This window comes from Chelonia mydas, chromosome 25, assembly GCF_015237465.2.
Source record: "Chelonia mydas isolate rCheMyd1 chromosome 25, rCheMyd1.pri.v2, whole genome shotgun sequence".
NCBI classification, from domain to species: domain Eukaryota; kingdom Metazoa; phylum Chordata; order Testudines; family Cheloniidae; genus Chelonia; species Chelonia mydas.
This window is the reverse complement of record NC_057858.1, coordinates 12,207,142-12,235,064: the sequence shown is the minus strand read 5'-3', so window position 1 is coordinate 12,235,064 and position 27,923 is coordinate 12,207,142. Positions and strand designations below refer to the sequence as shown.

At 52.6% G+C, this 27,923-nt stretch overlaps 3 protein-coding genes across 3 annotated transcripts in view; 1 reads left to right on the top strand and 2 right to left on the bottom strand.

Moving 5' to 3' along the window:
• APC2 (APC regulator of WNT signaling pathway 2) overlaps positions 1-6,307 on the bottom strand; it is a 48,975-nt gene extending 42,668 nt beyond the window's left edge. The window contains 1 exon segment of the mRNA XM_037885952.2: positions 6,179-6,307. Within this exon segment, the coding sequence (XP_037741880.1) occupies positions 6,179-6,232 (54 nt within the window). The 5' untranslated portion in view covers positions 6,233-6,307.
• Positions 6,308-8,442: 2,135 nt separating this feature from the next.
• On the top strand, positions 8,443-17,749 carry LOC114022421 (gap junction beta-5 protein-like). The gene is made up of 3 exons (XM_043536112.1): positions 8,443-8,591; positions 11,460-11,571; positions 13,418-17,749. Exons 1-3 carry the CDS (start codon positions 8,578-8,580, stop codon positions 13,961-13,963), a joined length of 672 nt encoding a protein of 223 aa, XP_043392047.1. The 5' UTR covers positions 8,443-8,577; the 3' UTR covers positions 13,964-17,749.
• Positions 17,750-18,820: 1,071 nt separating this feature from the next.
• On the bottom strand, positions 18,821-23,815 carry RPS15 (ribosomal protein S15). The gene is made up of 4 exons (XM_027834307.3): positions 23,693-23,815; positions 22,439-22,524; positions 21,181-21,415; positions 18,821-18,990 (listed from the first exon to the last, which is right to left on the bottom strand). The coding sequence occupies exons 1-4, from the start codon at positions 23,693-23,695 to the stop codon at positions 18,877-18,879; spliced, it is 438 nt and encodes a 145-aa protein (XP_027690108.1). The 5' UTR covers positions 23,696-23,815; the 3' UTR covers positions 18,821-18,876.
• Positions 23,816-27,923: the final 4,108 nt, after the last annotated feature.

Genomic DNA, 27,923 nt, shown 5'->3' with positions numbered 1-27,923 from the left:
TAGAATCTCCTTCCTTAGAAGTTTTTAAGGTCAGGCTTGACAATGCCCTGGCTGGGATGATTTGATTGGGGATTGGTCCTGCTTTGAGCAGGGGGTGGGACTAGATGACCTCCTGAGGTGCCTTCCAACCCTGATATTCTATGATTCTATGATCAATGCACACAAAAAAAGCCTTTGATTTCCAGGGCCAGATCCCCAGCTGGTGCAGCACCGTAACTCCACTGAACTCATTAAAGGTGACGATTTACACCCGCTGAGGACCTGGCCCCTGTTCTAAGTCTGGCACAAACCTGCCCCTCTGAAGTGTCTCATTGCACCCAGCAACACAGAAAGGGATGGAGCTTTAGCCCGCTGCACAGCAAGGCCTAGCCGAGGGCACCCCTCTCGTGACAGCCCTCTCGACAGTGACCGGCGGAGCTAGGCCATCTGGACCTGCCAAGATGGCAGAGACCCATGTGCCATCTCCACGGGCGAAGAGGAATTTCATTCGCCCTTTGCCCCCCTGGGACTATCAGTGCTCCCCATACGCTCTGGTTCCCTTCCCCAGACCTGGAGAAGAGCTCTGGGAAGCTCGAAAGCGTCTCCCTTCCTGCAACAGAAGCTGGTCTAGTAAGAGGTATTTCCTCCCCCCACACACCTTGTCTCTGTCTCAGCCTGGGACCAACACTGCAAACGCTCCTGTGTTCATTTCCAGGAAGTCTAATTCCCTGCAGCCCTGCAAGAACCCAAGCGACGGTATCCATGGATACTCCTGATGAGGGGGAAAATCTACTGGTCCTGACATTCGGGAGCCTTCCTCTTTGCCGTGGAGATCTGCCGGGGACACGACACGTCACCTCGGCCTGCGGCTCTCACGAGGCAACGGCCAATTTTAGTCGATGCAGCGCAAGGAGGGGACGCGGGGGGGACGGGAGAAACAATAGCATTGTGTTGATTGGCTCCTCCATGTGCTAGAATTAAAATCACTGCTAGGGACTAGATCTATTCTGCACCATCCCCAGGCTCGGGAGTCTTCGCTACCAGCCCAGATGTTGCGGGGAGATTCCTGGGGTGGAAAGTCAAACCAGCTTCCCCTTGCTTAGCCAGGAGCTGGCTTTGTACCCAGAGGGGGCTAGAGGTAGGTGGGAGAGAGCCGGGCATTCATGGCGGGGGTAGGGGGTGCGAGGTGCTTCTGCTGTCGCCTGGTCCTTCTAGGGCGTAGGTCAGCCCGGGGGAAGTAGGCGACTGGGTGTAAAGCATCTGCCTCCATCTCCTGTTGCTACAACCTTGGCCAATAACAGGAGCTTCTTCCCTAACACTCCTGGCCTTGTGTCCCACCCGCCCCACCCTAGGGGAGCTGGTTCAGTTCCTGCAGGGTTCACCCTGCTGTGGGACGTTTGATCCCCAGGAGCACGGGGTCAGAGGGGAGCTGTGCAAGAATGGGACGCCCCCCCCTCCACGGGGGGGCTCCCAGGGGAGGTTTATTCTCCATCGGGACCAAGCCGGTGGAAAGAGGAGTTTGTGACAGTGAACAGAGGGTGAATAATGAATGAGCAATCAGCCTGCTACCGGCCCCCCCGGCTGCGAAAGGCAGCGGCTTGGCCACTCCGCTCCCAGCAGCTGCTGTCACACAGATGCCCTTGGGAATGGGGTGCAGAGAGCTGGGTGGGGGGAGCACGAAAGGGAGAGGGAAACACACAGCGAGGTTACAAAGGGGTGTTGCGGGAGGGGGCTGCATCTGCTGTTGCCTGGCTTCAAATTAGTGCAGGTCAAAACTCAGACTCAGACCCCACTCTCACCCCCAGGGGCGCCCTCCAGCTCTGGAAGGCCAGCAAGGGGGTCCTGCATGGGTGGGGACAGAGGCGCCGGGGGCTGCCAGTCACACGCAGTAACTGCAGAGAGCAGAGGACAGTCCCGCTGGAAGAAAAGCAGCACGTCCATCACAACAGACACCTCCTCTGCACGGCAGCCCCCTCCCCGGCAGGTCCCAGGAGGCATTAAACAAACAGCATGTTGTTACCAGCTTCCACTAATTGAAACCGGAGTCAAGGCTGGTTCCAGGCGAAGGGGGACCCAGCTGGGGGAGCGAGGGCCGGGGGAGAAACCCAATAACCAGCAGCACAAACAGCCCCAAGGGAGGGTTTGCCAGAGAGCTAGCCCCACCCGCCACATATCCCAGGCTGTACAGCAGGGACCATTACAAACCAGAGGCAGCTCAATGCATCCACTCCCCCACACCAATAAAGCCAACGCAAGCCTCTCAGGAAGCAAGGGGGTGTCAAGTGGGCACAGAGGGGAACAGAGAACCCCACACCAACCAGGCCTGGTGGTCCGGGTTCTCTCCAGCAGCCTCTGTGCAGAGCCCAGTCTCCAAGGCACAACTGATGGGCTCATAAGAAAAGATGGAGGAAGCCGGAATGAAATAACGCGGGCACATCTCACAGAGCGAGATCCTGCACGGATGGCCTTGCTGCAGCACCTCCCCGCCTGTGGGCGGCCCGACGACCCGCCACGATCCCGGGGATCCGTATTCATTTCTTATCTGTTTTTGCTCTGAAATAAACAAAGTGTCCCAGGCTCAGGACCTGCCTTGGGATCTTTATACTTCCACAAATCACCAGGAACCAGGATAGATCCTTCCTCTTGGCACACACCCCTGGGCAGATTTGCGTCTGCCAGCCCCTGCTCTGGGGGGCGGGAGACCTAGTGGGAATGATTAAAGGGAGGAGAGATAGGAGAGGAAGTAGGAAAGTGAAGGGAGGCAGCAGGCCAGATCCTGATCTCAGGGACACTTGGGTGAATCTGGAGTCACTCCACTTAACTCAATGGATTTAGGGCTAGATCCTGATCTCAGTGGCACCCAGAGTCACTCCCCTGACTTCAGGATCTGGCCCTCATGCCCAGTGAGGCTGGTGCAAATTCAGAGCCAGTCCCCTGACAACTCTGATGAAGCTACTCCAGATTTGCACTGGCATCGCCGAGATCAGGATCCAGCCCCCAAGAGGAGATTCAAATTCTGCTTTCTGTTACCCCCACACAATCCCCCAGAAGTCCACGGGAATGGAAAGCAGAACTGGCCTCAGTATGGATTGTATACACAAGAGAGCAGAGGTGCTAGAGATGGAAAGACCTAGGTGATTTAGGATCTCCATTGGAGGCCTCCCCTCTCACTGCCTCAGTTTCCCCTCCCAGCTTTTATCTATCTGGTCTCTTAATTGCAAACTCCCTGTGACAGGGACTGTCTCCCACTGGGGCCATGCAGGGACCGGCACAGTGGAGCCTCTAAGTAATAATACAGTATGTTTCACAGCGCACCGTCCAGCCCGGATTTAATGGCCACCCAGGGAAGACTCTTCCACTGTCTCCGAGATCTCACTGCCAGGATAAGAGTCCAAGCCCCCCTGTCGACGCTCCCATGCTGCCCGAGTTTGTCAGATCCCCCCTGCGCCGTCCCTGCCCCTCCCTCCTGCCAGCACCTGCAGGCGCAGCGATGGGATGCGGTGGGCACCTGGGAGGCAACAAAGCTCGATTCCCAGGGAACTAGGACAGGTCCCAGACCATTTCAGGGCAGGGCAACATACCACCTGCAGTCACACCGGCAGGGCTGGCCTTTGATTAGGGCGCTGGGACAGCCCCGGCCAGGCTATTGAGTTTCTGCCTGTTTTCAAGCCTCCCCTGACTAAGGTCTCCAGGCCCCTGGCTTTGCGTGGAGCTCCTCGCAGCAGACACGGGGCGGGGACAGGCCGTGAACTGAAGAACAGCGGAGATGTGGAGTGGGTACAACCCCAGAGCGGAGAGGGGCAAGAGACAACAGTGGCCAGGCAGCAGAGGGGAAAATAACGGGGGGGAAGAGGACTGGCTGTCTCCTATGCCCTGGGATCCCACCGCCTAACCACACCTGCCCCAGCCCGGTAAGTGTCACCCAGAATTAGAGGGTCCATTAGCACAGGAGCATCAATTCACCCCGAACAGGGAGGCAGAGCCCTCCGCCTGCACGGCCATGCTGTGGTCAGGTGACCTGATTTTACAGGGACAGTCCCAATATTTGGGGTTTTTCTTATATAGGCTCCTAATACCCCCCCACCCTCTGTCCCAATTTTTCACACTTGCTGTCTGGTCAGGTCACTGCGGAGAGAGCCTGCCACAAGAATACGATGCAAGAAGCTGTTTAAAATCATCTGCCACTGTCCCTCAATCCTGACCTGCAGCCTCCCCTGCTATCTCAGTCCTGGGTTCCCCCCAGCCCCCAACCCCCAGCTCTTCTGGTGTCCCTCAATCCTGACTCACAGCCCCCCTGCTACTCCAAACCCAGGGCCTCCCCTGCCATTCCCAGCACCCAGCTCCGCTGAAGACCCTCAGTCCTGCCCTGCACTCCCCTCGGCAGCTCCAGCCCCCCCCCCCCCGCAGCAAGACATCAGTGCCTTGGAAAAGCAATTTTGCAATGAAATTCAGGCCGGTCTCTACATGGCTGTCAGACACTCAGCATTCCCGAACGAAGCCAGACACCAAGCCCAGGTTTAACGTTCTGCCCCTCCCAATTATGCCCCAGGAGTACAGAACTCGGCAGTACAATTCGAGACACCAGCCCCTGCCCCCCTCCTATGAAAACACCCTCCGGATCCAGGAGAGACGTACAAGGCCCAACCGTCAGGCCTCTGAATTTCAAAGCAATGCTGCCAGCAGGCTTCTAGGGGCGCTGCACGGCCAGGGGGACTGTTTGATGTGTCATCGCAAAAGACGGAGGCCCAGACCGCTCACGGTCACTAAGATATCCCCTGGCATTTTCCACACGAGACAGGAACCCCAGCGTCCTAGCTAGATCCCAGCATGGGGCGATGCGGGGGGGTTATGTGCTCCCTGAAATTCCCCGCATCAAAGAGACGTGTTGGGCCATGTGTCTAGTGCAGCACAGCTGCTGAGCTCCACCCCAGAGACAGCTGCAGCTCAGGGAGTGCTCGCGGGGGTGGTCTGGGATGCTGCTGGATGAAAGGCAATATGATATCAGGCCAAATTCCTTCCTGGTGTAACTCCAATGGAGTCGGTGGAGTTACACCCAGGATGGAGCTGGCCCATCATTGTGACTGATGGCTAGGCTGTGAGGGTAAGAGGATGATCGGCCAGAACAACAGACCCTGCATCGATCCAGCTCCCCCTCGCACCCACCACCTGGCCACCTCCCCGTCCCCCAGCACAACAGAGGTTCCAGGGCCCTGCCTGGCTGGGCAACAGACACCCCCCCTCCCCATCATCCCTGCAATCCCCCCGCCATGGAAGCGGCGAGCTGCCAGGAACCCAGCAGAAGCCCGCCATGCCCACTGGCTCCCAGCCGCACTGTAACCCTTTGTGGGAAGCCCAGCCACCCAGAGTCCATAGCTGCGTGGAGGAATCCGAGGTGCAGAGCCCTCCGTGCAGAGATGGGGATGGAGAATCAGCCCAGTGCATCACCGTATAGACACAGCGGCACGGAGAGGTGGGCAAAAAAAGACAAGCAGAGCCGCTGTCGTGGATCTCTCGGTCTCTCTCAGGGTAGAACCTGCCCTACCAAGCAGCATGCGCAAAGCCCTGGCTGCTCGGCCCACAGCTAGCCCTGCTCCGTCTGTTATGCAATTCACGCCTCTAGAAAATGCACACACACCTTGCCATTGTGCCGAAGCCATCGGCAGCCAGGCAGGGCCAAGGCTCTGCCTCCCACCACAGGGAGCTTTGTTTCCGTTCTCCAACTCAAAGGGTCCCCATTCTGGGCTCCCCACTGAACCTGCTAGATCTGATTTGTCATCACAGCGCCACATCGGCCTCAACCCGAGCCAGGACACACAGTCTGCGGCCACGTCCCCCCCAGTCCAGGCACCTCCCTGCGCCATGGGGCTAGACATGGAGGAGATGATGATGTCGACCGAGCCCCAGTCTCCCTCCAAATAAAACAGCGCCTGGATCAAAAGCCCCACCGCAATCACTCCATACGGAGACCACAGTCCCCAAACGTGCCCCCCACCCTCTATGTCTCCTGCACCAACCCCCCCAAGACCCCCTGCAGCTTCAGGGAGGCTGCTGCTGACCCTGCTTAATATGCAACTCAGGATGGCAGCCGGAATATACAGCTACCAGCGGGGGGGGAATATGATTCCTTTTCTCCCCCGACCCTCGTCAGCTGGCTTTGCCAGTCGATTGCACCTGAAATATCCATCACCTTTTGCTTTACCTTGTCTCCAAAGAAGGTCGAATGCAGAAAGGACAGGAACCAAAGCAGTCCCATGTAGCCTGCATCCTGCAGCTGTATCTGTCTCTCTCTGTCTCCTCCTAAAGGGCTGGGTCCTTGGCGTGGAATTTTTTACAAGTGTGCAGGGCTCCCAGCCCTAGGTGGCAGCAGAACCCATTTGGCTCCAGCTATTAGATCTAATGCAACAGCAATGAAAAGAGGAAAATTCAAGGGTGCAAGGCAAGCTGCAAAGGAGCGTGAGCCTTGGAAAAATATGGGGGTGGGGTAGGAGCAGGGTGGTGAATACACAAGACCTGAAGAGACAGCCAGGGAGACACCGACGGTGCCAGAAGCATCAGGGGGACGGCAGGTCGCATCTGAAACCATCAGATGAAAATACACAAATCTCCTCTCAGACTAAGCGAGGCCAGTGATCAACTGTTCTCCACAGCCCCCGGGCTGCAGGCCGAGAAGAAATCAGCTAAGTTTGCGGCAAGGGAGATTTAGGTTGGATATTAGGAAAAACTTTCTGACTATGATGCTAGTTACACTCCGGAAAAGGCTGCCACGGGAGGTTTTGAGAACAGGCTGGAGTGGACAGCCACTGCTCGGGGACAGTCTAGGTTTACTTCATACCGCTTCAGCGCAGGGGTTTGGACCTCTTGAGGCCTCATCCAGCCTGATGTTCCTATTATTCTATTCCGTAAACGGACAAAAAAAATCTTTCCAGAACCCCCCCGAGATTGTTAGAACCAAGAGAACTTTATAATCAAATCTGTTGCTTTACCATTTATTTCAGTTTAAGTAACAATTCAAAAGCTGCCGAGCCATGGCTGGAGGTGCCGTGACACACCATTCACGCCACCGTGGTGTCTCAGCTGCATTACTACCATCGCTTCAACAGGAGCTCAGCCGGCCACTTGCAGAAACTCCTTCCTGACCCTTATCATCCGAGAAGCAAACGCTCCACCATTTCCAAACCCCGTCCCCATCAGACACTTGTCTTCTCGGATTCTCCGTTAGGTAGGGTGACCAGACGTCCCGTTTTTCAGCCCTCCTGCAGGTGTCCCAACTTTTTCTTAAAAATGGGCAAATTGTCCCATATTATCTGTCTCCCCTATTTCTTTTTAACAGGGGCTCCGTTCACTTGATGTTAATTTGAACGTTTGTACTGTATAGTTCTGACTGATAGCTGTTGAACTCGCTCAAAATAAGAGTAATTTAACCAGGGGGTCCCGTATTCAGCAGAGGGAAATATGGTCACCCTGCCTTTAGGCCCTGATCCTGTAATCCTTCAGCATCTGCAGGATCGAGCTCTTACTATTGAATTTCACCCTCGGGGGGGGCGCAGAGCCTGGTCCCACTGAAGTCAGTGGGGGCTTTCTATGTCTATTTCTAGTCAGTTTCACTTCCTGGTTCTCAGGCCCTCATACTGAGGACAAGTAACAGCCCTTAGTTATCTGGCATCTTCGATCCCTAGATCTCAAAGCCCCTTCGCAAGGAGGGGTTAAATTTCAGTGTCCTCATTTTACAGATGGGGGAAACTGAGGTGCGGGAAAGGGAAGAGACTTGTCCAAAGTGAGCCAGTGAGTGAGAGGCAGAGCCAAAAAATAGAACCCAGGAGTCCTGACCCCAATGCCACTCCCTTCTCATCTCCAGACCGCATGCCCCTCCCAGAGCTGGGAGTAAAACCCAGGAGTCCTAGTCCAGCCCTTCCACTACCTCAGCCTATCAGGGTGATTTCCTCCTTTTATACCCTCCTGTTGGGCTGCGAGACCGCTTCCCTTTCGTCCCTTGCCCCAGCCTTTACAAAGCCAGGGCGTAAAGGGGAACAGGGCTTTTGTAAGCTGCAAAATCAACACCTGGACCCTGCAGGATCCTACAGGATGTGCGTCGGAAGGGGATCTAATTCTTCCTGATCCTCAGCCACACTTGTGCCCTGGAGCATAGAAATCGTAGCTAAGGCTTCAGAGCAGTTCTCGGCAGAGACCACCCCTGCCCTAACGGTAGCATAGAACAGGGTCTAAGTTTAAAATCAGGCCACTCTCCCCATGCTTACACCTCTCGTGTGCCAGCAGTACAGAGGTGAAACGAATGACCTTGCAGCCTCCCTGCCTGTGCAATCAGATCCTGCTCCCTTCCCCTCCTGAGGGCTCCTGGTCAGTTCTGTTCTAGCCTCTTGCCCAGTCCTGGCTGCTCCAAACCAGCCTGAGCCATGAACACGCCTGCACCTTGCATGCTACTCCACTCTCCACTATTTACAGCAAAACAAAGCAGCAGCGGGAGAGGTCCCTGGGCATTTCCTGGTGTCCACAGTTCCTGGGAGAAGGGTTGAGAAAGGTGCCGCAGGAAAGGACCATCCAACTCCAGGAGATTTCACTGAACAACCTCTAAAGACCTTGATGCAAACTCCCAGGTAAAGGGGAAGCTGGGTTGGATCCTCCTCCTTAGTTTTCCCACTTCTGCCCTGCCCTGCCCCTGGGCCGTAACTAACTGGCCACGTCCCCAACAGGTGTAAACCGGGGTCGCTCCCATCGCCTTCCAAATTAGGCTAACGTACCCCCGGGGAGGATCTGGCCTGTTATTTTGTGAAAGAGGAAGGCAGCACTGCTGTCTTTCTCACGGCATCTCACACTTTTCTTGAAGCCCAGCACTTTGGTCCACATGATTAAGTGGAAAAGAGACGACTGAGGGGGGATAGGCTAGAGGTCTATAAAATCTTGACTGGTGAAGGCAGTGAATCAGGAAGTGCTATTTACCCCTTCTCATAACACAGGAACCAGGGGTCACCCAATGAAATGAATAGGCAGCAGGTTTAAAACAAACGAAAGGAAGTATTTCCATCACACAGCGTGCAGTCAACCTGTGGAACTCCTTGCCAGGGGATGTTGTGAAGGCCAAACTTATACCGGGATTCTAAAAAGAACTAGATAAGTTCATGGAGGATAGGCCCATCAATGGCTATTAGCCAGGATGGGCAGGGATGGTGTCTCTAGCCTCTGTTTGCCAGAAGCTGGGAATGAGCGACAAGGGATGGATCACTGGATGATTCCCTGTTCTGTTCATTCCCTCTGGGGCACCTGGCACCGGCCACTGTCAGAAGACAGGACCCTGCGCTAGATGGACCCTTGGTCTGAGCCTGTATGACCGTGTCAGGCCCTTCTGGTTGCAGAGAAGAGCATGAAAATCTGACTTGCGGGGAGGCTAAAGGCTGAGAAACCAGGAGACAGGGAAAAGAGCCCACGTGTTATTTTAAATCTCCTGATTTCTAAACCAATCTCAGGATTTTGAGGGTCTGGATCATTATTTTTCGTTGGGGTTAGCGAGAGAGGAAGGGATCTGATTAGGGGTCAATCCAACAGTCACCATTTTCTAAAAAGTGAGTCTGGGCACCCCACTCAAGACCCCAGAAAGGGCTTGATTTCCAGAGGGAGAGAGCTAGACGCTTCCTGGAAGGAAAAAAAAAAAAAAAGACACCTCTTTGAAGGTGTCTCAGGTTGGGCCCCCCCAAAACGGAGGCACCCAACTAGCGAGCACTTTGGAAAAGTTCAGCCAGAGGCTGCAGGGGGAGGCCGGAAGGGGCTCAGCTGAGAATCCAGCACCGCTCTTGCCTCCCCTCTCTCTTCCCCTTGTGCTGCGAGGCAGGGCTGGCCGTAATCTGCCCCCTTCTCTGCAGCTCGTCTCCATGTCAGGGCGTTTTACCCACGATCTGTGGGGTTTCCTCTCTCTGCCCCACCCCAGCCCCAGCCCCAGCCCCAGCCTGGCCAATGAGCACAGTTCATGGAGGGTTCCAAGAGCAGCTCCAGCCAGACCCCAAGGGGCTCAATAGCGTTGAACGGAGGCGTGTGCCCTGCCTGGACTCCGCAGCTGCCGGCTCCGGCCACATTAATCTCCTTTGCCTCCGAGCGGCCGGGGCTGAGCGCGCTGGCCACCGACTGCACACGCTTTCTTCAGCCCCTGCTCCTCGCTCCTGGCACCCACTGCCCCCCCCCCCGCCGCCCCCCCGGCTATTCCAGTCCTGGGCTCTCCCGTACACAGCTCTGCCAACGCCCTGAACTGCAGCCCCCCTGCCAGTCCCGCTCTGGGATCCCCACCCTCAGCTCTGCTGCTGTCCCACAGTCCAAACCCACCCCATTGCCCCTCACTCCTCAAGTACAAAGTATTCCATGCCTGGGCCACTCCTGCGCAGAGACTGATGATGACTTTGACTAATTGGCTCCCTAGTTAAAGCCCCTCCTCCCCCTCCCAAGGGTCAGCTGTCAGCTTTCCACAGGGGTAGCCTTCCCCCCCCACCCCCGCCCGCCCATTTCTCTTTGTCTGATTTCAACTGTCTTAGTAACTAAGATGATAATTTGAAGTCCCAGCTGAGATTAGGGCCCCATTGTGTCAGGCGCTGCACAGATGGAGTGAAACCATTCCTGCCCCAAAGAGCTCCCGGTCTAAATATACAAAGGGGCAGGAGAGGAAACTGAGGCACAGGGAAGGGCAGGGACTTGCCTACAGTCAGCCAGCAGGTCAGTGGCAGGAATAGAACCCAGGTCTCCTAGCTCCCAGGCCACAGGACCAGCAATAGCCATTCTCCCACTAGCCAGGCCTGGTACAATCTCAGCCAATCAAGATGGCCAGCATGAGGCTTACCAGAGCAGCTCAGCGGGTGAGGGCCAGGCCCTGCACTGTGCCAAGTTTAGAGAGTGATGGAGCCATAGCTCTGAATACAGTGAAAGGCCCCTGGGGCTCTGATCAGGACCACGAGGCATGAAATCCTGACAAACTGATGCAGAGAGGGAAGAAGAACAGCAGCAGCTTCCCTTCCCATCACTGACCGGGGGTGGGGGGCAGGTGGAAGCTCCATCAGGGTCTCTGCTTTGATGGGCCAGCAGAAATCATTGTCACGTGACAGCCTCCAACGAGCCTGTTAAAGAACCCACCGGGGAACAGGCAGGTTGGTCTGCAGGGAGGGCCCAGAGACACGGGAGGAGGAGAGCTCTCCTCCAAAGCTGCAAGGGGCAAGGTCACCCCCGTGCCCCCTGAACCATTCCTTGGAACCTCGCCGTAGCAAGGGAGCAGGGAATGGGAGACAGGCCTCCTGGGTGCTGCGTCCTGCTCTGGCAATTAGGACTAGTGGCTCAGAACAGGGGGCTGGAAGTCAGGACTCCTGGGTTCTCTTGCCAGCTCTGGGAGGGGCACTGGGTCTAGGGGCTAGAATAGACGGGGCTGGGATCCAGGACTCCCTATCAATGACAAGCTGGGTAAATGAGTGCCATTTCCCCTCTCTGTGCCTCAGGTTACTCCTCCGGGAGGGAAGAGAAGTTGGAGCCCTGCAGATGCCACGTGAGACAGGCTTTGAGGCAGAAAAGCGAATCACCCAGAGTCTTCCCTCTGTCGGTCTCAGGGAGGTAGGAACATGCAGCCCCCGTCTATCCGCACTAGGGTTTGCGAGTGAGTTTCCAGCATCTCGCCATGGGTGGTATCGACAGATCAAACAATGTAGCACCAGAGACAATACCTGATCTTCATCCACCGCCTGGAGGAGATCATCTAGCCAAAGGCCGGTGCAGCCTCCGTGCCATGGTCAGGTCTGTGCCCACTGCAGCTTCTCTGCCAGGCCCAGGTCTGTCCTAGGACTGACGTGGGTCAGGCAGGCAGAGGCTCTGTCTCTCGGCTCCACAGGATCGGTGCTACGGACCCAGCCTTGGCACTGTCTCTAAGAGGAGCCCCTTCAGTGCGCCAGACCCCCTAGGGGGTCTCACTCTGCCTCCAGGGAAAGCCAGGCAGCTGGACCTCTGGGCCTGGTTCACACCGTGAGCTCCATTCAGCGAGTGCCCTGAGGGAGACTTTCCTGTCTGCAGGGATTAACGCACCTCGCCCAGCGTTTCCAGTGACACCCACATGGCGCTGGGGAGAGTCCGGTTCCTCCATTAACTGGAACCCAGCCTAGGAAGTTCTTTGGGTAGGCTAGAGAACTGAAGGGTAAAGCAGAGTAATTCTGGTTAGCTCAGAGCCCAGGATGCTGTAGGGAACCCCTTGGTTCAGGCTCTGTCTGTCTTTCTGTCTGACCTCCTTTGAGAGAGCCCTGACTCCTTCCAGCAGCCAACTCTGACCTCCACACCTCACCCTCTCCCGTCCTTTGATCTCGAGCTGGGGGAATTGTTCATCTGCCCTGAGGAGCGACGGGGAAGTCCATATCCCTCGGGGTTGTTGGTTGCTAGGTTCCAATGTCCTGGCGACTGGATTCACCACTGTCTTCTCAGATGCTCCATTTATTGGAGACTAAGGCCCAGACAGCCAGGCAACACCCATACCTAAGTCTCTTTGCCTGCCCTGAAAGCAAACAGTCCTTTTCCATCCCACTGGGTAACAATGCAGCACATGGGGAAACTGAGGCACAAACAGGACTCAAAACCATTACAAAATATTCCCTCTTTGGGACACTCTCCCCCTAGGGAAGCAGGCAGACTGCTCCCACCATCCCTGCTCAGAGGCCCAGCCCACATTCTGCCAGGTCCTTCATCCCTGCTAATGCTGAGCAGCTCTGAGCTGCTCCTTCTGAATCTTGAAGACCTGATCCTTCCAGTCGGAGCAGCTCGTTACCTGGCTGTCTGTGGCAGTGAAGTCCTCTCTGGTAGAATCATAGAATATCAGGGTTGGAGGGGACCTCAGGAGATCACCTAGTCGAACCCCCTGCTCAAAGCAGGACCAATCCCCAATTTTTGCCCCGATCCCTAAATGGCCCCCTCAAGGATTGATCTCACAACCCTGGGTTTAGCAGGCCAATGATCAAACCACTGAGCTATCCCTCCCCCAAGGGCATGCACCCAGACAGGGTACGTGTCCTAAATGTACGATCCGAGCCTAGGAGCGGGGCCCCATCGTGCTGCACTGACACAGGGAGACTGGCCCTGCCTCACAGAGCTGGCAATCTAAACACACCAGATAGACAAAGGGTGAGATGGGAAACTGAGGCACAGAGTAGGGAAGTGACTTGCCCAAGGTCACGCAGCAGGTCAGTGACAGAGCCAGGTCCCCCAAGGACCACGCCCGCGCCTTAATCACTCACCTGGCCTTCCTCTCGAACACCCTTTCCATCCACGTGACAGTATTTCTAAGACTCCGACTGGGCTGATCTCTAATGTCATCCAGAGGGTTCTGGCCCCTTTCTCCCCTCCCCATGCTCCCTAAAGGCCCCGTACCGTGTATACTCCTCTGCACGACCCACCTACATCTCTCCTCCTCCGCCCGCAGGCTGCCATGGGGTTGGACACCGTCGCGAGCCTGTGGAGCGGCACCAGCAGGCACACCCCCCCGGGGTCTTCACGCTGCGGCTGGGTGCCATGGCGGTTGGAGCCGGGACCCTGTGGCGGGACGACTTGGCCCTGCAACGCCAGCGCGGAGAGCTGCCGCCGCCCCTGCTTCGACGCCGCCTTCCCCATCTCGCCCTGCAGCTGGCTGCAGCCCAAGCCCCGGGGCAAGCAGCAGCGGCTCTGGCTGCTCTTGGGAAGTCTCTTGGCCAAGGCTGTCCTAGAAGGCGTCTTCCTGGTGACGTTCCAGATGCTTTACAGCCACTTCCCCGCGCTAGTGCAATGCCCTCCCTCTGCCTGCCCGCCAGCCGTGACCTGTGCCTTTCTGAATGCCAGGGAGAAGGACGTCTTCAACCACTTCATGGCCGGCTCCTCCTGGGCTTGTCTCCTGCTCCGTCTGCTGGGGATGCAGCACGCCGCTGTTCAGATCTTCCAGGAGGCTTCTGGAAAAGCTCCGCGAAAAAGCACAGCCAGGAAACCATGCATGTAACTGGCCAGGTGTCACGGTGACTCCTCTGGGTCACCAGCAGGGGTTGAGCCCGTGACTTTCAGTCCTAACAAGGAGGAGCCACTATTGCTTGAGCTAAAGGAGTAACTCCTCCAGCTGATAGCACCAGTAGGCTATTATCCAGCCGCTAGCAGGGGACAAAAGCACACTCTGTGTGAGGGTGAGTTGCATAATCACCCCAGAGGGAAAACAAGGATGGTGGTGGAGGGGGTGTATATAGGAGTAAGGGTCACGGGTTTTGTCATTGCACCATCGATCTCACACAAGAGTGACAATTTAAGCGACTCTGAAATGATCCCCAACAGAAGATCAGACCCTTACGTAACAAAGGATGGCAGCTCTTTGGGACAAAGACTGTTTCTTTGTGCTGTTTATATAGCACCTAGCATGATGGGGCCTGGCGCCATATCGAGGGCCCCTGGGTGCTACCATGATACAGATAATAGGGTGACATTTAGATGGGGGAATTTAAGCCGGATAACTGGAAACATTTGCTAAAGGGCAGAGCTGATTGTGTGGAATAATCTCCCAAAGGGAGCTGAGAAAGGGCTCGTGGTTAAAGACATTTGGAGTTGGAGTAGACAAAGCTCTGTTTATCTACTCACATGGCCCACATCAGCAGGCCTCCATTAGCGTTTATGCTCACCACCCCTCTACCGCGCATGGAAATATTAGCCTCATCTTACCCTGCACCTCCATTCTGTAAGTGCAATGATTTGACCAAGATCACCCAAGAAGTCTGTAGCAGAGCCAAGAAGGCCCAGGCCCACGCCTTAACCCCAAACCCAGCCTTCCTCCCTGGAGAGCCACCCTGCCCTGGCAGGAGCTGGATGTGGATGGCTTCTCCGGCTGCTACATTTAAAAGCCAGGTGCGTTCGAAAGTGCATTGAGAAAAGACAATAGAGAAGAGCCGAATGAACCTAAAAAGCTGCTAGGGAATTCCAAGTTGTGCATCCAAATTCTAGCTGAGAGTCGTGCATCTGATTTAGACTCTTCATCTCAGGAAGGGCTAAAAGCTCTGACCCCAACAGCCAAACCCACACTGCTGTTTCAGAGGAAGGATTTTGCAATGCAAATCCCCTCTGATCACTGGTCAAAGAGAAAGAGGCAGTAAGCAAATTTCACATGATCTCCAGAAATATTGACTAAATGGGAATAATCTCACAGCGACATCTGCTGGCCAAAAAACATTACCCGGCTGCAAGCCAGCCTGGCCTGCAAATATCCTTCTGGCTCTCAGGCGGGGTAGCCTGGAGGTCATGCGGTTTTACAACAGCCTGGGCAAACATCAGTCTTCCAGACAGTTCCTGGAGCCATGGTAACGGCCACGTAGCAATATGTACGCTCATGCCACCCAGAGGCAATGCACCGGCCCGTGATCTATAGAGCGTAAAACACCTGGCCACACGGTTCTGCTGGATGAAGCAGAAAATGGTGTAAAGAGTAGCGGGCAAACACACCGGGCACAGAGAACTGCCCTTGCTCTTCGGGGATCCCGCTGCACCACGCGCCAGCCACTTTGCTGTGCCAGCAGCGCCATCCCCGGCATCTCGTTATCATGCAGGATGGCGCAGTGCAACTTCTTTCGCGCTGATGCTCCTCGTGGGTTAAGAGAGCTGCATTCTTTACTCAGACCATTGCTGGGGTACCTGGAAAACAAACGGATGCAACAGATACAAGAGCTACATCTTAGCAGTGAATGCCTGTCCCCGGCCATTCACATGGAGATTAGGTTTGGTGCACAAAGGACATTCCGACGCCAGGCAACGCAGTTCTCTCGTTTCCAAAGCCATCCAAGTCCTGGGTTATTATTTAAGCTCCTGGGCAGGCAGTCATTCAGGGACAAGGGGAGGGTGCAAAGCCCCTTTTTGAAGCTAGGCTACTCCAAAGAGAACAAAGCCGGTAGAACATGAAAAGGCTTTTTAGAACCAGCCACAAAGATCCCCTTTTGAACCCCGCTGCTAACTGACCTGACGCCCCCATCATACGTTCCACCAGATGCTAGCGCCAACAAAGAGCAAGTAAATGGATTGCAGCCATGATGTATTCACTGCGGGCGCCGGGCCGGGCACCAAGGCTGCAGTAGTTGTTTTGGGGGGAGGTAAATCTAGCATTGGTGAAAGGTCCTAGATTGGTAGATCAAGGCCAAGCCGGAAACAGGTACAGCACAGAGAACAGCGATACAAGCTTCCCACTAACACACGTGTCTGTATCTTGTCATATTTAACCATAGACTCCTTGGGGCATGGGCCAGCTTTTTGTCCTATGTCTGTACCGCACCTGGCACAATGGGGTGCTGCTCCAGGAGTAAGGCTCCTAGGGGCTACAGTAATACAAATAAATAATCTCTTGGCCTGGCTGTAGAAAGACCATCTTTTTGAGGGTGTCCAAGTCCCCCGACTTCTCTGCTGAAACTACAATGATGGTGATATTGTGGACGCATGTCCAATAGGAACTGGAACGAGACCCACCTGTATTTTTCACACGGGCCATCAAACAGCCATCAGAGTAGTTACCATTCTGGTTCCGGTTGACTTGAGCCGAATTTGCTATGTTCATTACCAAGCCCCTGCATGGGGAACCGAATGGACAGCAATTAATGCGAGACCACTATGTAGCACCTTTCAGCCCCAAATGCTCCAGGCTAGTTTACAAATCAACCTACCACTGGAGTGCAGGGACCTTTGGGGAGAAACATGGCAGCCGTTAAACGTGGCTGGGAAAGTGGCATTACCAGCCTCAGTTATAGGGCTCATAGAACAGTCAGAGCTTCATCCTAGGCACACTAGAGTTAGAGGAGTTATTCTCCCTACCGCCCAGGATTCATCCCAACCCCGTCTAGCTGTTGTGTGCGAGAGGTATCCAAGCTTACTTAGCTTGCAAGATTATAAAAGTACAGGCCAAAGGGAGACCTCAGTAGTTTGAAGAAGAAAAGGAGCCAGGTTGCTCCAACCCCTGTGTTTTAAAACACGTTATCATGATACGTAATTAGAGGAAGCTCCCAAAACTCTGCATTTCAGTCTGAGGGAACGGAAGGACACCAGCACTACCCAGTAGCTTGCAGAACAAGGAAAAGGGCTACCATTTGTTTGGGTCATTGACTGACGTTTCATACACCTGCTGCCACACACAGAGGGGAATCTGTTGAACCCACTTGGGATTAGACCCTAGAACAAACAGCCATGGCAAATCACGTGGACTTCTGTTTGACCTTAATATTACTAGACAAGAGAAGGAAAAACTGATGAGACTAGAGCTGTCAGGAGGACTGAAGAACCAGGGTCTGAATACACAAGCCCTTTTATAACCATGCTTCTGCCATCGGGAACCTTTAGTAAAATCCTGTTTCCATGGAGTATCAATTACTTTTCAAAATTGTGCTACAGAAAGCAATGCAGCTGTAGGGGAGCATGCTTAGGACATGGTATTTTAGACAAGTCCCATTAGGGTTTCATTTATTCAATGTTGTTTTTCTTTCTGATTTTACACACACCCAACACTGAAACCACTCTGATTAGTTTCCATACACGTGTTTGTTTTTAGTGGGAAAGGATTCAGGACCTCTCAAGGGTACAGTTACTGAAATCAGCATGAGATTTCCCATGGCAGACCATGTAAGGAAAAGATGCGTTCACATTTCTAGTCCATCTTCAGTGTTGTTCTCTAGCATTTACCCAGAGATTATGCCAGATGAGATTTTTCTGCACACTGGGATGCATCATTGGCCTAAAGGGTTTATTGTGATATATTAAATGTTTTTGGATGTCATGGAAGCTTGGAAAAAAATTATTTTCATCCTTTTCTGTCAGCCACAGATTCTTACATCCTTCAGATGTTCAGGGTAATCACCACATTTGTTTACTCTCTCAGCATCTTCATGGAAGTAACAAGAAAGGCCCTAGGACAGAAAGCAGCTGTGCACAGGAGGGGAACATATTTGGGACACCAAACCAAAAAACACTCAATAGCTTTCAAAGAGGCAGCGATACCGTACTAACAATTTTTAGAGGAAGAGGATATTGACATCGAAGAATCCAGAGTGCATTCCTCAGACTAGAACATCTACCAGCCAATAAACCTGATCTCTGCCTCCCTTTAATATTCAATATGTACTTAAAAAGGTGACCGTGCAAGATTCCAGAAGACTGGGCACATGGCCTGCCCCCACCCCCATCATACCATAAAGAGGTGTGAAAGGATTTTACTCCTTTTTAAGTATCAAGATGGTCAATTCTAGTCTTGCAGGAGAATATGGGTTGTTTATAATGAGCTCTCATCCCTTCATTAACGAGAGGGTCTCGAATCTTATCAGGGACATCACTACTCCAAATGGTGACTGGAATCAGTAAAAGTTCTAGAACAGTCTGCGTAAGACATCTTCCCCCTATATTTCAACTTTCACATTTAGCAGTTGTGATGTCATTTCACCCATTTTCAAGTCAGTCTCCCCGGGCTCGACCGCATTGGAATTTCTCGTGTTAAAAATAAAAAAGAAGAAACACTGAAAAAATTCTTATCAGACCCGCAAAGAGGCTTATTAGGGCACAAGCCCATTCCCCCTCCCACCCACCACCAGAGATGGCATTCCTTGACCAACAAGCTGTGCAGCTGGGGACAAGGCAGGTGGAGTATCCCTTCCAGCGCCAGGAAGGGATACTCCACCTGACTTGTCCCCGGTTGCACACCACAAAGCATTTTCAGTGAGCTTAGGCAGACACATGGACTCAGATTCTCTACAGAATCCCCAGGCCTACACACAAACTCCTAGTGGCATTTAGCTTCAGCCCAAATGGAAGGGAAATTTTCAAGACCCTACCCAGAGAGAGACCAGAGACAGTGTCGGGCAGGAGCATTTTCTTTATTTACATATAGAAAACATTTTCCCGAAGCATCATTTACTTCAGAGGAATGAACCTAGATGAGTGGGTGGCACCGATACCAGGTCTGCCGTGTTTCACTGGCTTGTAAGTGATGGAAAACTCGCCCAGGTAGTGGCCAATCATCTCGGGCTGCAAGAGAAAAGACAGGGTGACTATTCAGAAACACGACTGATCTGATGTGACAAGCAGCTGAGAGCCTAAAACAGGAGAGTACCTAGGATGACTGTTTAGAACTACTCTTTAAAAATGCAATACCTCCACCCATATCTATCAGGTGCTTGGTACAGGCAGAGATGGGCATGCCATTTGTAGCCAATTCAATTAATGTAGCCCTCTTTCTGTGCCCAAATTATCCAGGCGGACTGACTGATCTTTCATTGAACAACAGTGTGAACGTTTCAGCCTTCAGACTGCTCCAGAGTTCACTGCTACTATTGTTTTGAGCAAGCACAAGTCACACCTTGCCACTTCCCTGCAACTGGGCACCCAGTGGCACAGTATTGCTCCTTCTCCCTGGCTGAGGGCTCCCAAATCAACAATGCTGTAGAGACAGCTGCACAAATGTTTCTGGCGTGCGCACACGCGTGTGAGAGAAAGAGAAACATTCACAAGCCTCTGTGCTCACAGAAACCTATCCGTAGGTGAACGCTGACAGAAATCGAATAAATGGGGGTAAAACACCAGAGGGAATTTTTTTCTTTTAATATTCAGCCAGCCCTAACCACAGCTGCAAATCCTCCTCTTCCTCACATTCAAAAACGCCTCTCCTTCCCCCTACCCAGACAGCACTCCCACCGCCCTGGCAGATAAGACTATTTCTACACTACAGACTTCTGTTGACACAGCTGTGTCTGTCAGGGGTGTGAAAAGGTGTGATCCCTGACAGACAGCACTAATGCACACGCACTTACACCAGCAACGCTTGTTTTGCTTGGGGTGGGCTACGCGATCAATAAAAGCGCAGTTTTGCTGGCATTAGCTGCGTCCCTGCTAGGAGCACTTACCAATATAACTACAGCGGTAAGGAACTTCTAGTGTAAACGTGGCTTGGGCGTTGCTTAGGCCACTGCAATTAGCTACAGCAATGCACACTGAGACAGCCAAAGGCGGAGATGTTCAAAGGCACAAGTGGCCATTATGAGTTAAAAGAAAAGGAGTACTTGTGGCACCTTAGAGACTAACCAGTTTATTTGAGCATGAGCTTTCGTGAGCTACAGCTCACTTCATCGGATGCATAGCTGTAGCTCACGAAAGTTCATGCTCAAATAAACTGGTTAGTCTCTAAGGTGCCACAAGTACTCCTTTTCTTTTTACGAATACAGACTAACACGGCTGTTACTCTGAAACCTGTCATTATGAGTTAGTATCCCAGGTGTCTCACTCCCATTTCACGTCTAACTGCCACCTGTGCCTTTAAAAAAAAAAAAATCACCCCCCAAGTGTACGACTCAAACATTCCCCCAACCAGAGAGCCCAAACAGGTCGATCTACCCTAAGCCTTCCGCAGGTTTGCAGGTTAGATTTCAACCACAAACAAAGCAGGCAAAGAAAATGTTGGCCAGTTGTTTAATCCTTCCTTGTAACCTCAGATCACACCACACTGCACCTGCTGGCTACTTCATTTCCAGTTAGATTTGCAAGTTGGATTTCTCGATACAGCAAGACACACTGTGGCTCTGTAACTGAGCTCTTGCTCTGCCACCACCAGGCAGGTGAGCGTAGGGGTGAGGGGGTACAGGACTGCCGCAAAGGGTCTGTCTACATTGCAAGAAGCAACATGTTCTTAATCTCCTTAGCTTAGCCAAGTTAAGAGCAAGCTTTCTGTTGCACTGCCGACAGATCCTTCCCCCAGTTACTTCTCTCGTACACAGCAGCACTATGCACAACTGATTCATTCACTGAATTACCAGAAGGGCAAGGAACCTCTTGCAAAGCTTCAGCCTAGGTCTTAACAAGCTCAGAAGAAAAAGCCTTGTATGTAGCACATTCCCCAAAGTCAGACACCACCTTCTCAAAAGAAAATAGAGAATGACAACAAAGTTTGGGGTTTTTTTAAAAAACAAAAAGCTCCCACAACAATCTGTCTTTCACTGGTGTTAAAGCCTCATACACAAAGACTGTCCTCCAAGAGGCAGAACAGGCCAAGGCCCCAACTGGAACAGAAGTTCAAGCAAATTAAAGGGCAAATGGCTTACACTTTCAAAATCAATCCACTGCAGGGAAATTCAGGAGCAGGGACGGGGCCTAAGCAAGCAGGATGCTGGTAAGTTTCTGCTGCTATCAAGCAGTATTTAAACCTTTCGCTCCTGCATGGCTCACCTTGATTTCCACCTGGTTGAAGGTTTTGCCGTTGTATACGCCAACCATGCTGCCCACCATCTCGGGCAGGATGATCATGTCGCGCAGGTGAGTTTTGACTACCTCTGGCTTCTCCATGGGAGGGGCCTCCTTCTTGGCCTTGCGAAGGCGCTTCAGGAGGGAATGCTGCTTACGCCGCAGGCCGCGATTCAGACGCCTGCGCTGGCGGGCACTGTAGAGCTGCATCAGCTGCTCACTGAAATAACAAAAAGGACCCGATCCACTAAAGAAGAGTCAGCTCACATGTAATATTTAGATTCAGTGAGGAAAGGAGTGAAACACCGGACCTGGCGCCAGGGACTCCTGGGTTCCATTGCCAGCCGTGGGAGGATAGAATTATCATCTGTTCAGTTTGGAAAGATTCAGGAGCGAGCAAATCTGTAGTCTAGTATGCAGGGCAGCCAAAAGTCCAGAGAAACTGTAGAAAGTTTTCTGAATGGCCAGAGGTCCCTGCTCTGGCAGCTTCCCTTCCTGCAAGCTGGAGTCTATGGCCCCTCTCTGCAGCTGCACCCCACCTGGGTCCTAGCGCCCTCAGAGTTAGGGCCTCTCCCCCCCACAGTTCTGGGCCCATGGAATGCTGGGGGAGTGGCCCCATCTTCACACCACCCCATCTCCCACAGTCTGGTATCCTTAATTTGGACCAAGCAATACGAATGAACATAGCAAATTACTTCTATAAGAACACTCAAGTAAAGTAGCGGACAACAAAATGTTGCTTTTCTATAGTCCTTTGTACTCAAAGATTCCAGGTCACATTACCAATATGAATGCATTTACCCTAAATTAAGTCTCCAGGAGAAAGACTGATAGTATCTTTATTTTATAGATGGGGAAACTAAACAGAAGGCATGGTCTTGTTATAAAGGTTTTTGCCTGAGTGCATAGCAAAAAAGCTGTTCTATCCAAATTAAGGAACCACAGCCTAATCCCAATGAATACTTGGTTCAGAATGTGGCCCACTGTCATTGTTAGATGAGACAATAAAAGTCATATAATACTTGGCCCCAAACTATTTCACAATCCTGTTTACACCTGGCTACTTCTGCAGCGAAGACAGGGCCTACGGGTCTGTCGCACAGAATTTAAATATCTTGATTCCCAGTCCTGGGCTCTCACCACAAGACCTGCCTTCATCTCTTAACATAACCTCCTTGCTTGGTCTGGTGGGCGGGAGGGGAGAAGAGGAGAAGAAGGGTGCCAATAAGCAAGAGTTTCTTACTAGGACATATCGAGGAGCTGATCCAGATCAACACCTCTGTAGGTGAATTTCCTAAAGGTCCGTTTCTTCTTCTGTTCGACTTCCGCCTGGATTGAGAGAACCAGAGGAAAACCAGATGAGGCCTCCAAATTACAAAGACATCTACGCAGACTGTGACATTCTGCCAGATACCTTGGCTGCCCTGCTCCCCTGTGTTTATCACCCAGTTATTGCCCACGTTTACGTGTTGGGGGGGAAGAGGAGCACATGCATGGTAGTTCATTAGTCGTGGTAACAGTGCTCTGAGGAAGCAATATAAATGCTGTATTATTCATACTGATTCACTGGTACAGAGACCGATATTAATGCTCCTTTCACTTTGGAGCACACAAACATTCCATCTCGCAGAGCTAAGAAACACCCCCCCAAGGTGAAGCATTCACACGGCTTAACTGGCCAAATCCATATTTACAAGAGGTTGGTTACTGGACATATCTGGAACCAGTTTAGCCTGGTTCATAAACCAATCCTGCTCAGCGAGCTTCCATAAGCTTCACAGCCCTGTGCCAGCACTCCACATACAACAGACCCGCACACGCACCTTCTGCGCCCTGCCCGGCCCTACAACAATCCACAGCTCCCCAGAGCGGCACCAGCGGCCTCCACCCCGAGCACCCCACCCAGAACACACACACCACCCCTGCACCCACAGGCGCCCTTCAGACAACTCCCCGGGTGCCCAGTCAGGCCCCAGCACACCTTACACATGCTCAGCCCCGCAACGCTCCGTGACCCCAGCGCCACACATTGTACACAGACAATCTCACAACACCCCCCCCCAAGACACAACTCTCCCGCAACACAAAACCCCCCAGAGTCACAGACACCGCCTACAACGCAACCTCACCTGCCTACACCGCACATACCCGCAGCACCTCCAACAGCCCCCAAGACACATGCACAGCACACCCCCACTACCCCATCGCAATCCCCCCCCACTCCTTCCCCGGGTCTCCCCTCCCCCCACAACGCACCCCGCCCCCCTCCAGCCCGCTCCGCTCAGGCCCCATCCCCGGAGAAGCCGGGAGCCTCCCCGTCCCCGCCAGGGCCCGAGCCGGGCTGCAGCCAGAGCCGGGCCCGTTCCCCGCCCATACAGCCCCAGGCGGGCAGGGGGCAGCGCCCTCCGAAGGCATCGGCGCCCGGAGCCCCGGCCGAGCCGGCCCCGAAGCGGATGGAGCCGGATTAAGGGCCCCGGCCCATGCCACCCTCACCCACCATCTTGGCCGCGTCTCTGCGGAAAAGGCTGATCTCGTCCGGGCGGCGCCTGATGTCGCGAGAGCAGGGCAAGGGGCAGGCCGCGCCCACTACGGCTTCAGCGCAGCGTTTCCGCCCTCACTGAGATTTAAAGGGGCCGCCGCCAAAAAAAGGGAAGTGGGCGGGGGGAGGAGGGAAGCGGTGTTAGAGTCTCACTCATCCCTGCTGGCGCAGCACGTGGGGTGCCAGCAGCTTCATGGCTCACCTGTCCATTTCTAGGGCACCTCCCTACCCCAGGCCTACCCAAAAACCCTAAGGTCTGACCTGCACTGGCCCCCCATCTCCCCCTTCCCACACTTATTCCTAGGGTTGGCAATGCTGGGGGCTGTTTTCTTAGCACCCCTGCCCCACTCCTCCTCCCAATATTTATTATTATTAATACTAATCATAGAATATCAGGGTTGGAAGGGACCTCAGGAGGTCGTCTAGTCCAACCCCCGATCACAACCAGCATTCAGCTATCTGTACCAGGGTATTTCTTGCAGCACTCAGCACAGATATGAAAAAATAAGAGGCTGTTGGCAACCCTACCTATTCCTCCACCCTACTCCAGGCACCTGCTTACCCCAGTCCCCTCTGGGCACCCACCTAGCCTAGCCCCAGCTGAGCACAGCCCCCAGTTGGCATAGGCTACTTCCCAAGGTGGCTACCCTGGGCACCTACTCTGGGTAGATGCCCAGGCCCCTGTGGCATGCCCCACCCACATGCAGGTCCTCATCCAGCTCGACCTACCACAGCGGGTAACAACAGGTCTCCCAATCCCCCTGACTGCTTCCTGGTGCTCTGTCCCACCACCATACCTGCCTGGCTTCTGCCCCAGAAGTAGATGCCCCACCAGCCACAATTCCATGCTGGGGATGTTTGACCCCTTATCCTCAATCCAAGCAAACACGCTTGAGAGGTTTGCCATCTGTCCACTCCCTGGAGGTAGGGGCTGTGCGCTGGCTCTTCACGCCCCACCTACAATCCGTCACGCCCGAGGTAGCTGCCATCTGCCAAGTATTCACCCACCTAGGCCAGCCCTAGGCCCCCACAGATTCTGGCCCAAACCTTACGGGCTTTTTGCTGGAAGTGGGTTTCAAAGTAGGCATTTCCCAAGTTTTAGGAGACTCCCCTGGACCGTAGGCCAGTCCTGGCTGTCGCCTTTCACCCACCCAAGATGGCTGCAATTCAATGGTGCTTGGGGATCCTGTGGCACAGAAGATACTTTAGATCAGACATGTGCCCACACCAGAAACAAATATTGGAACCACTCCCCATCAACTTGGGAAGGGGATGGGGAAATGTCCAATAACATGAGACTGAGATCAGGAACCAATGCTTTTTGGGTGTTGTAAAACCTGAATGATAAAGTTAAGTGTGAGAATGAGGGCAAAAGTAGTAAGGAATTAAGTATTGGCTAAGCAGTTTCTACAAACCATTTACCCGGCCCATGCTTTGCATAAGTTCATAAGTTGGGTTAGGAACTGTTAAAAAATGCTTTTTAATAGAAAAATTTTGAACAGAAAAATGCCTTACTGGCTAAATGGAAATTTTCATGGGAAAGCGTCCATTTTGGTCAAATTACAATTTTTGGAGGAAAAAATAGTTTAAAACGGAAAACTGTTCAGGTTTCAATTTGTTTGTTCAAAGAAAAGTTGAAAAAGTTTGAGAAAAATAAAAACTGTTTCCTCCATTTTCATCAACATTTCTCACAGAAAAAAAAAATCCCTGTTTGATTCTAGTTGTTTGGCTAGAATATAGATTTGAGTCCTTGTGAGCGTTATTAACCAAATTCATTTTAAGATAAAAAAGAAAATTACAGAAGGCTATTTGATAGTTTCATTTTGAATGACAGTGGCTCAATAAAACTTGAGTGATCTAACATAGCACAATGGGACCAATTCTCAATTACTCCATTCCTGAACTTGGGGATATGAAGGGAAGAGGGACTGTGTCACCTGTGGTCTCCCCATGTTCTGAGTACCCTGAGGCCCTGCCTCCCCCCTTGGTGTAAGTTAGATCAGCCTCAGGGCTGCTCTAATTTATGCTCTGCTTTTCATAGCTCCCTCTAGGCCCTGGGAAGCAGCAAATAGTCATAATCACAGTACACACTGGCTATGCCTACAATTTGCTCTCTATGCCAGGGGCTGGGAGCAAGGCTGTCAGGTGATTTTGAGTCCTTATGCTTACACACCAACCATATAGCTGCCTGGACAGGGGTGAGTTTTGGGAGGGTGACAAGGAGCGGATGGAATCCCAGGAAGATGAAGAGGCTGCAGAAACTGGAGCAAAAGCAGGTGATGAGGAGCAGATGGTTGAGGGGAATCCCCACTGAGAAAGGGCAAGAGGCTATTTGGGGGGCAGGCAAAAGAAATCCCCACCAGTGCAGGACTTACCAGAACAAGACATGAGGTCCAGGTGGAGGCAGAGAAGCTGCTGCATAGCTGAGTAGGCTATGAAGCAAAGCAGAAGGCTTAGGCAGGGTGCTAGTCTCAGGTACGCAAGTAACCACTTTTCAGAAGTAGGAGACCACTTGGCCATTTTCAGGTGGGAAGCATGTCTGATTAAATGGCTGGCCCCAGCTGAGACCCCTATGAAGAAGGATGCTCTGCTTCAGAGCTAGGAGTTTTGCTTTTTATCCTCTCCCCTGGGCTGAAGCAGAAGTCTCAGGCCTCTGGCTTCTCTCCTTACTCTTCTTTTTTTCTTGTCTCCTAGTCCTTCCTTATTCCAGATGGAGGGAGAGAGCAGGAAAGATGAGGCAATGCCTCTGTGCTTCCAAGATGAGGTGGCAAAGAAAACCTAAGGGAGGCATCAAGGCTGAGATTTATATGGGTTTCAGAACTGCTGCCTCCTTGCTTCCCAGCGGTGGCAGCATAAAACTGTCTGTCCTTTTTCCACTCATCTAGGGAGCAGAGACACAGATGTACATAAATTTGTCTCACACATGAGGTATGTCTTCAAGTCAGAGTTAACCTGGGTTCTTACTCAGGTGTTGCCCCTAAGCCCTCTCCAATCCACACACAACACCCTCTCACCTGGGTTTGGTGGTGCTCTGAACCCAGGCTAGCTGGGGACATGGATTAGAACTTGGGTGCTGCTTTCACTCAGATTGGTCCTCACCCACTTTTAGTTTGGATGAGGCCAGATCACTCAAGTACGGATAGTCCTCCAATGCCTTCCCACAATTCCCTCCACGTGCCCAGAACAGACAAGAGTGTCCCCTGCAATTCACTGGGGAAGAATCACAAAGCATCTCAGTTTACTGCTGCAGCAGCACAAAGAACTATGGGACATGCCCCCAGAAGTCAGATAGGGCTTTCACTAGTCTCGACCCAACTGCCAAACCCCTGCGTTAAGTGCAGTGAAGACATGCCCAAGATCAGATTTCCTAATAGAACTGTTCCTCCAATACCATCGCTGGGGCATTTCTCTCTTGCTCACAGAATTTGGAGAGCCTCCAGCCCGCTATGCTTTGTGAGATGATTCACACAAGTGTTAGGCCAAGGTGTTGCCGACAAATGCTGGCTCAGCTCTTAGCACGGGTTGATTCAGTTTCTGTTGCTGGGCACAGCTGCACTTCAAACAGATTTAATGGTTTATTAAACAAAACCTGTGCAACCATTTAAAACATTCCCCTGCCATGTTGCAATTCCAAACAGCTGAAGTGCAGGAGAACTGAAAAGCAAACCCGGTCTAGAAATTCAACACATCCAGTCAAGCTTGAACATTCAAGCTGCACAAAATACAAGATGAAAAGCATAAATAAAGAAGAGTTAAGATATTCTCCATTATCCTGCCCCTTGTTGCAGTCAGTTACACCAATGCAACATGAGCGTACAAGCGTACAAGTCAGACTCCTAGGATTTTACTCTTTGCTTTGGTTTAAATGACCAAATGTAAAATCCTTCCAGTCTGATTTGGAAATATTTTCCTGCGCAAGGACCAGGCTAACAGTGAATCGAGACCCATGACGTTTTTACTAAACTTGAGTCATTGAAGGAGTTAACACAGGGAAGGAAGAGTGCTGTTCACTGCAAGTAATAGCCAAGATTTTAAAAGAGTAAGCCACCCCTCTGAAATATCATGCCCATGTAAAGGATCTCAAATTGGACACCCAAAATCACTAGTCATTCTGGAAAATTTAGGTCTCTTGAGTATTTCTTTATACATGACCAGGAGAGCTAACAAATATGTCTACGTTCACAGAATA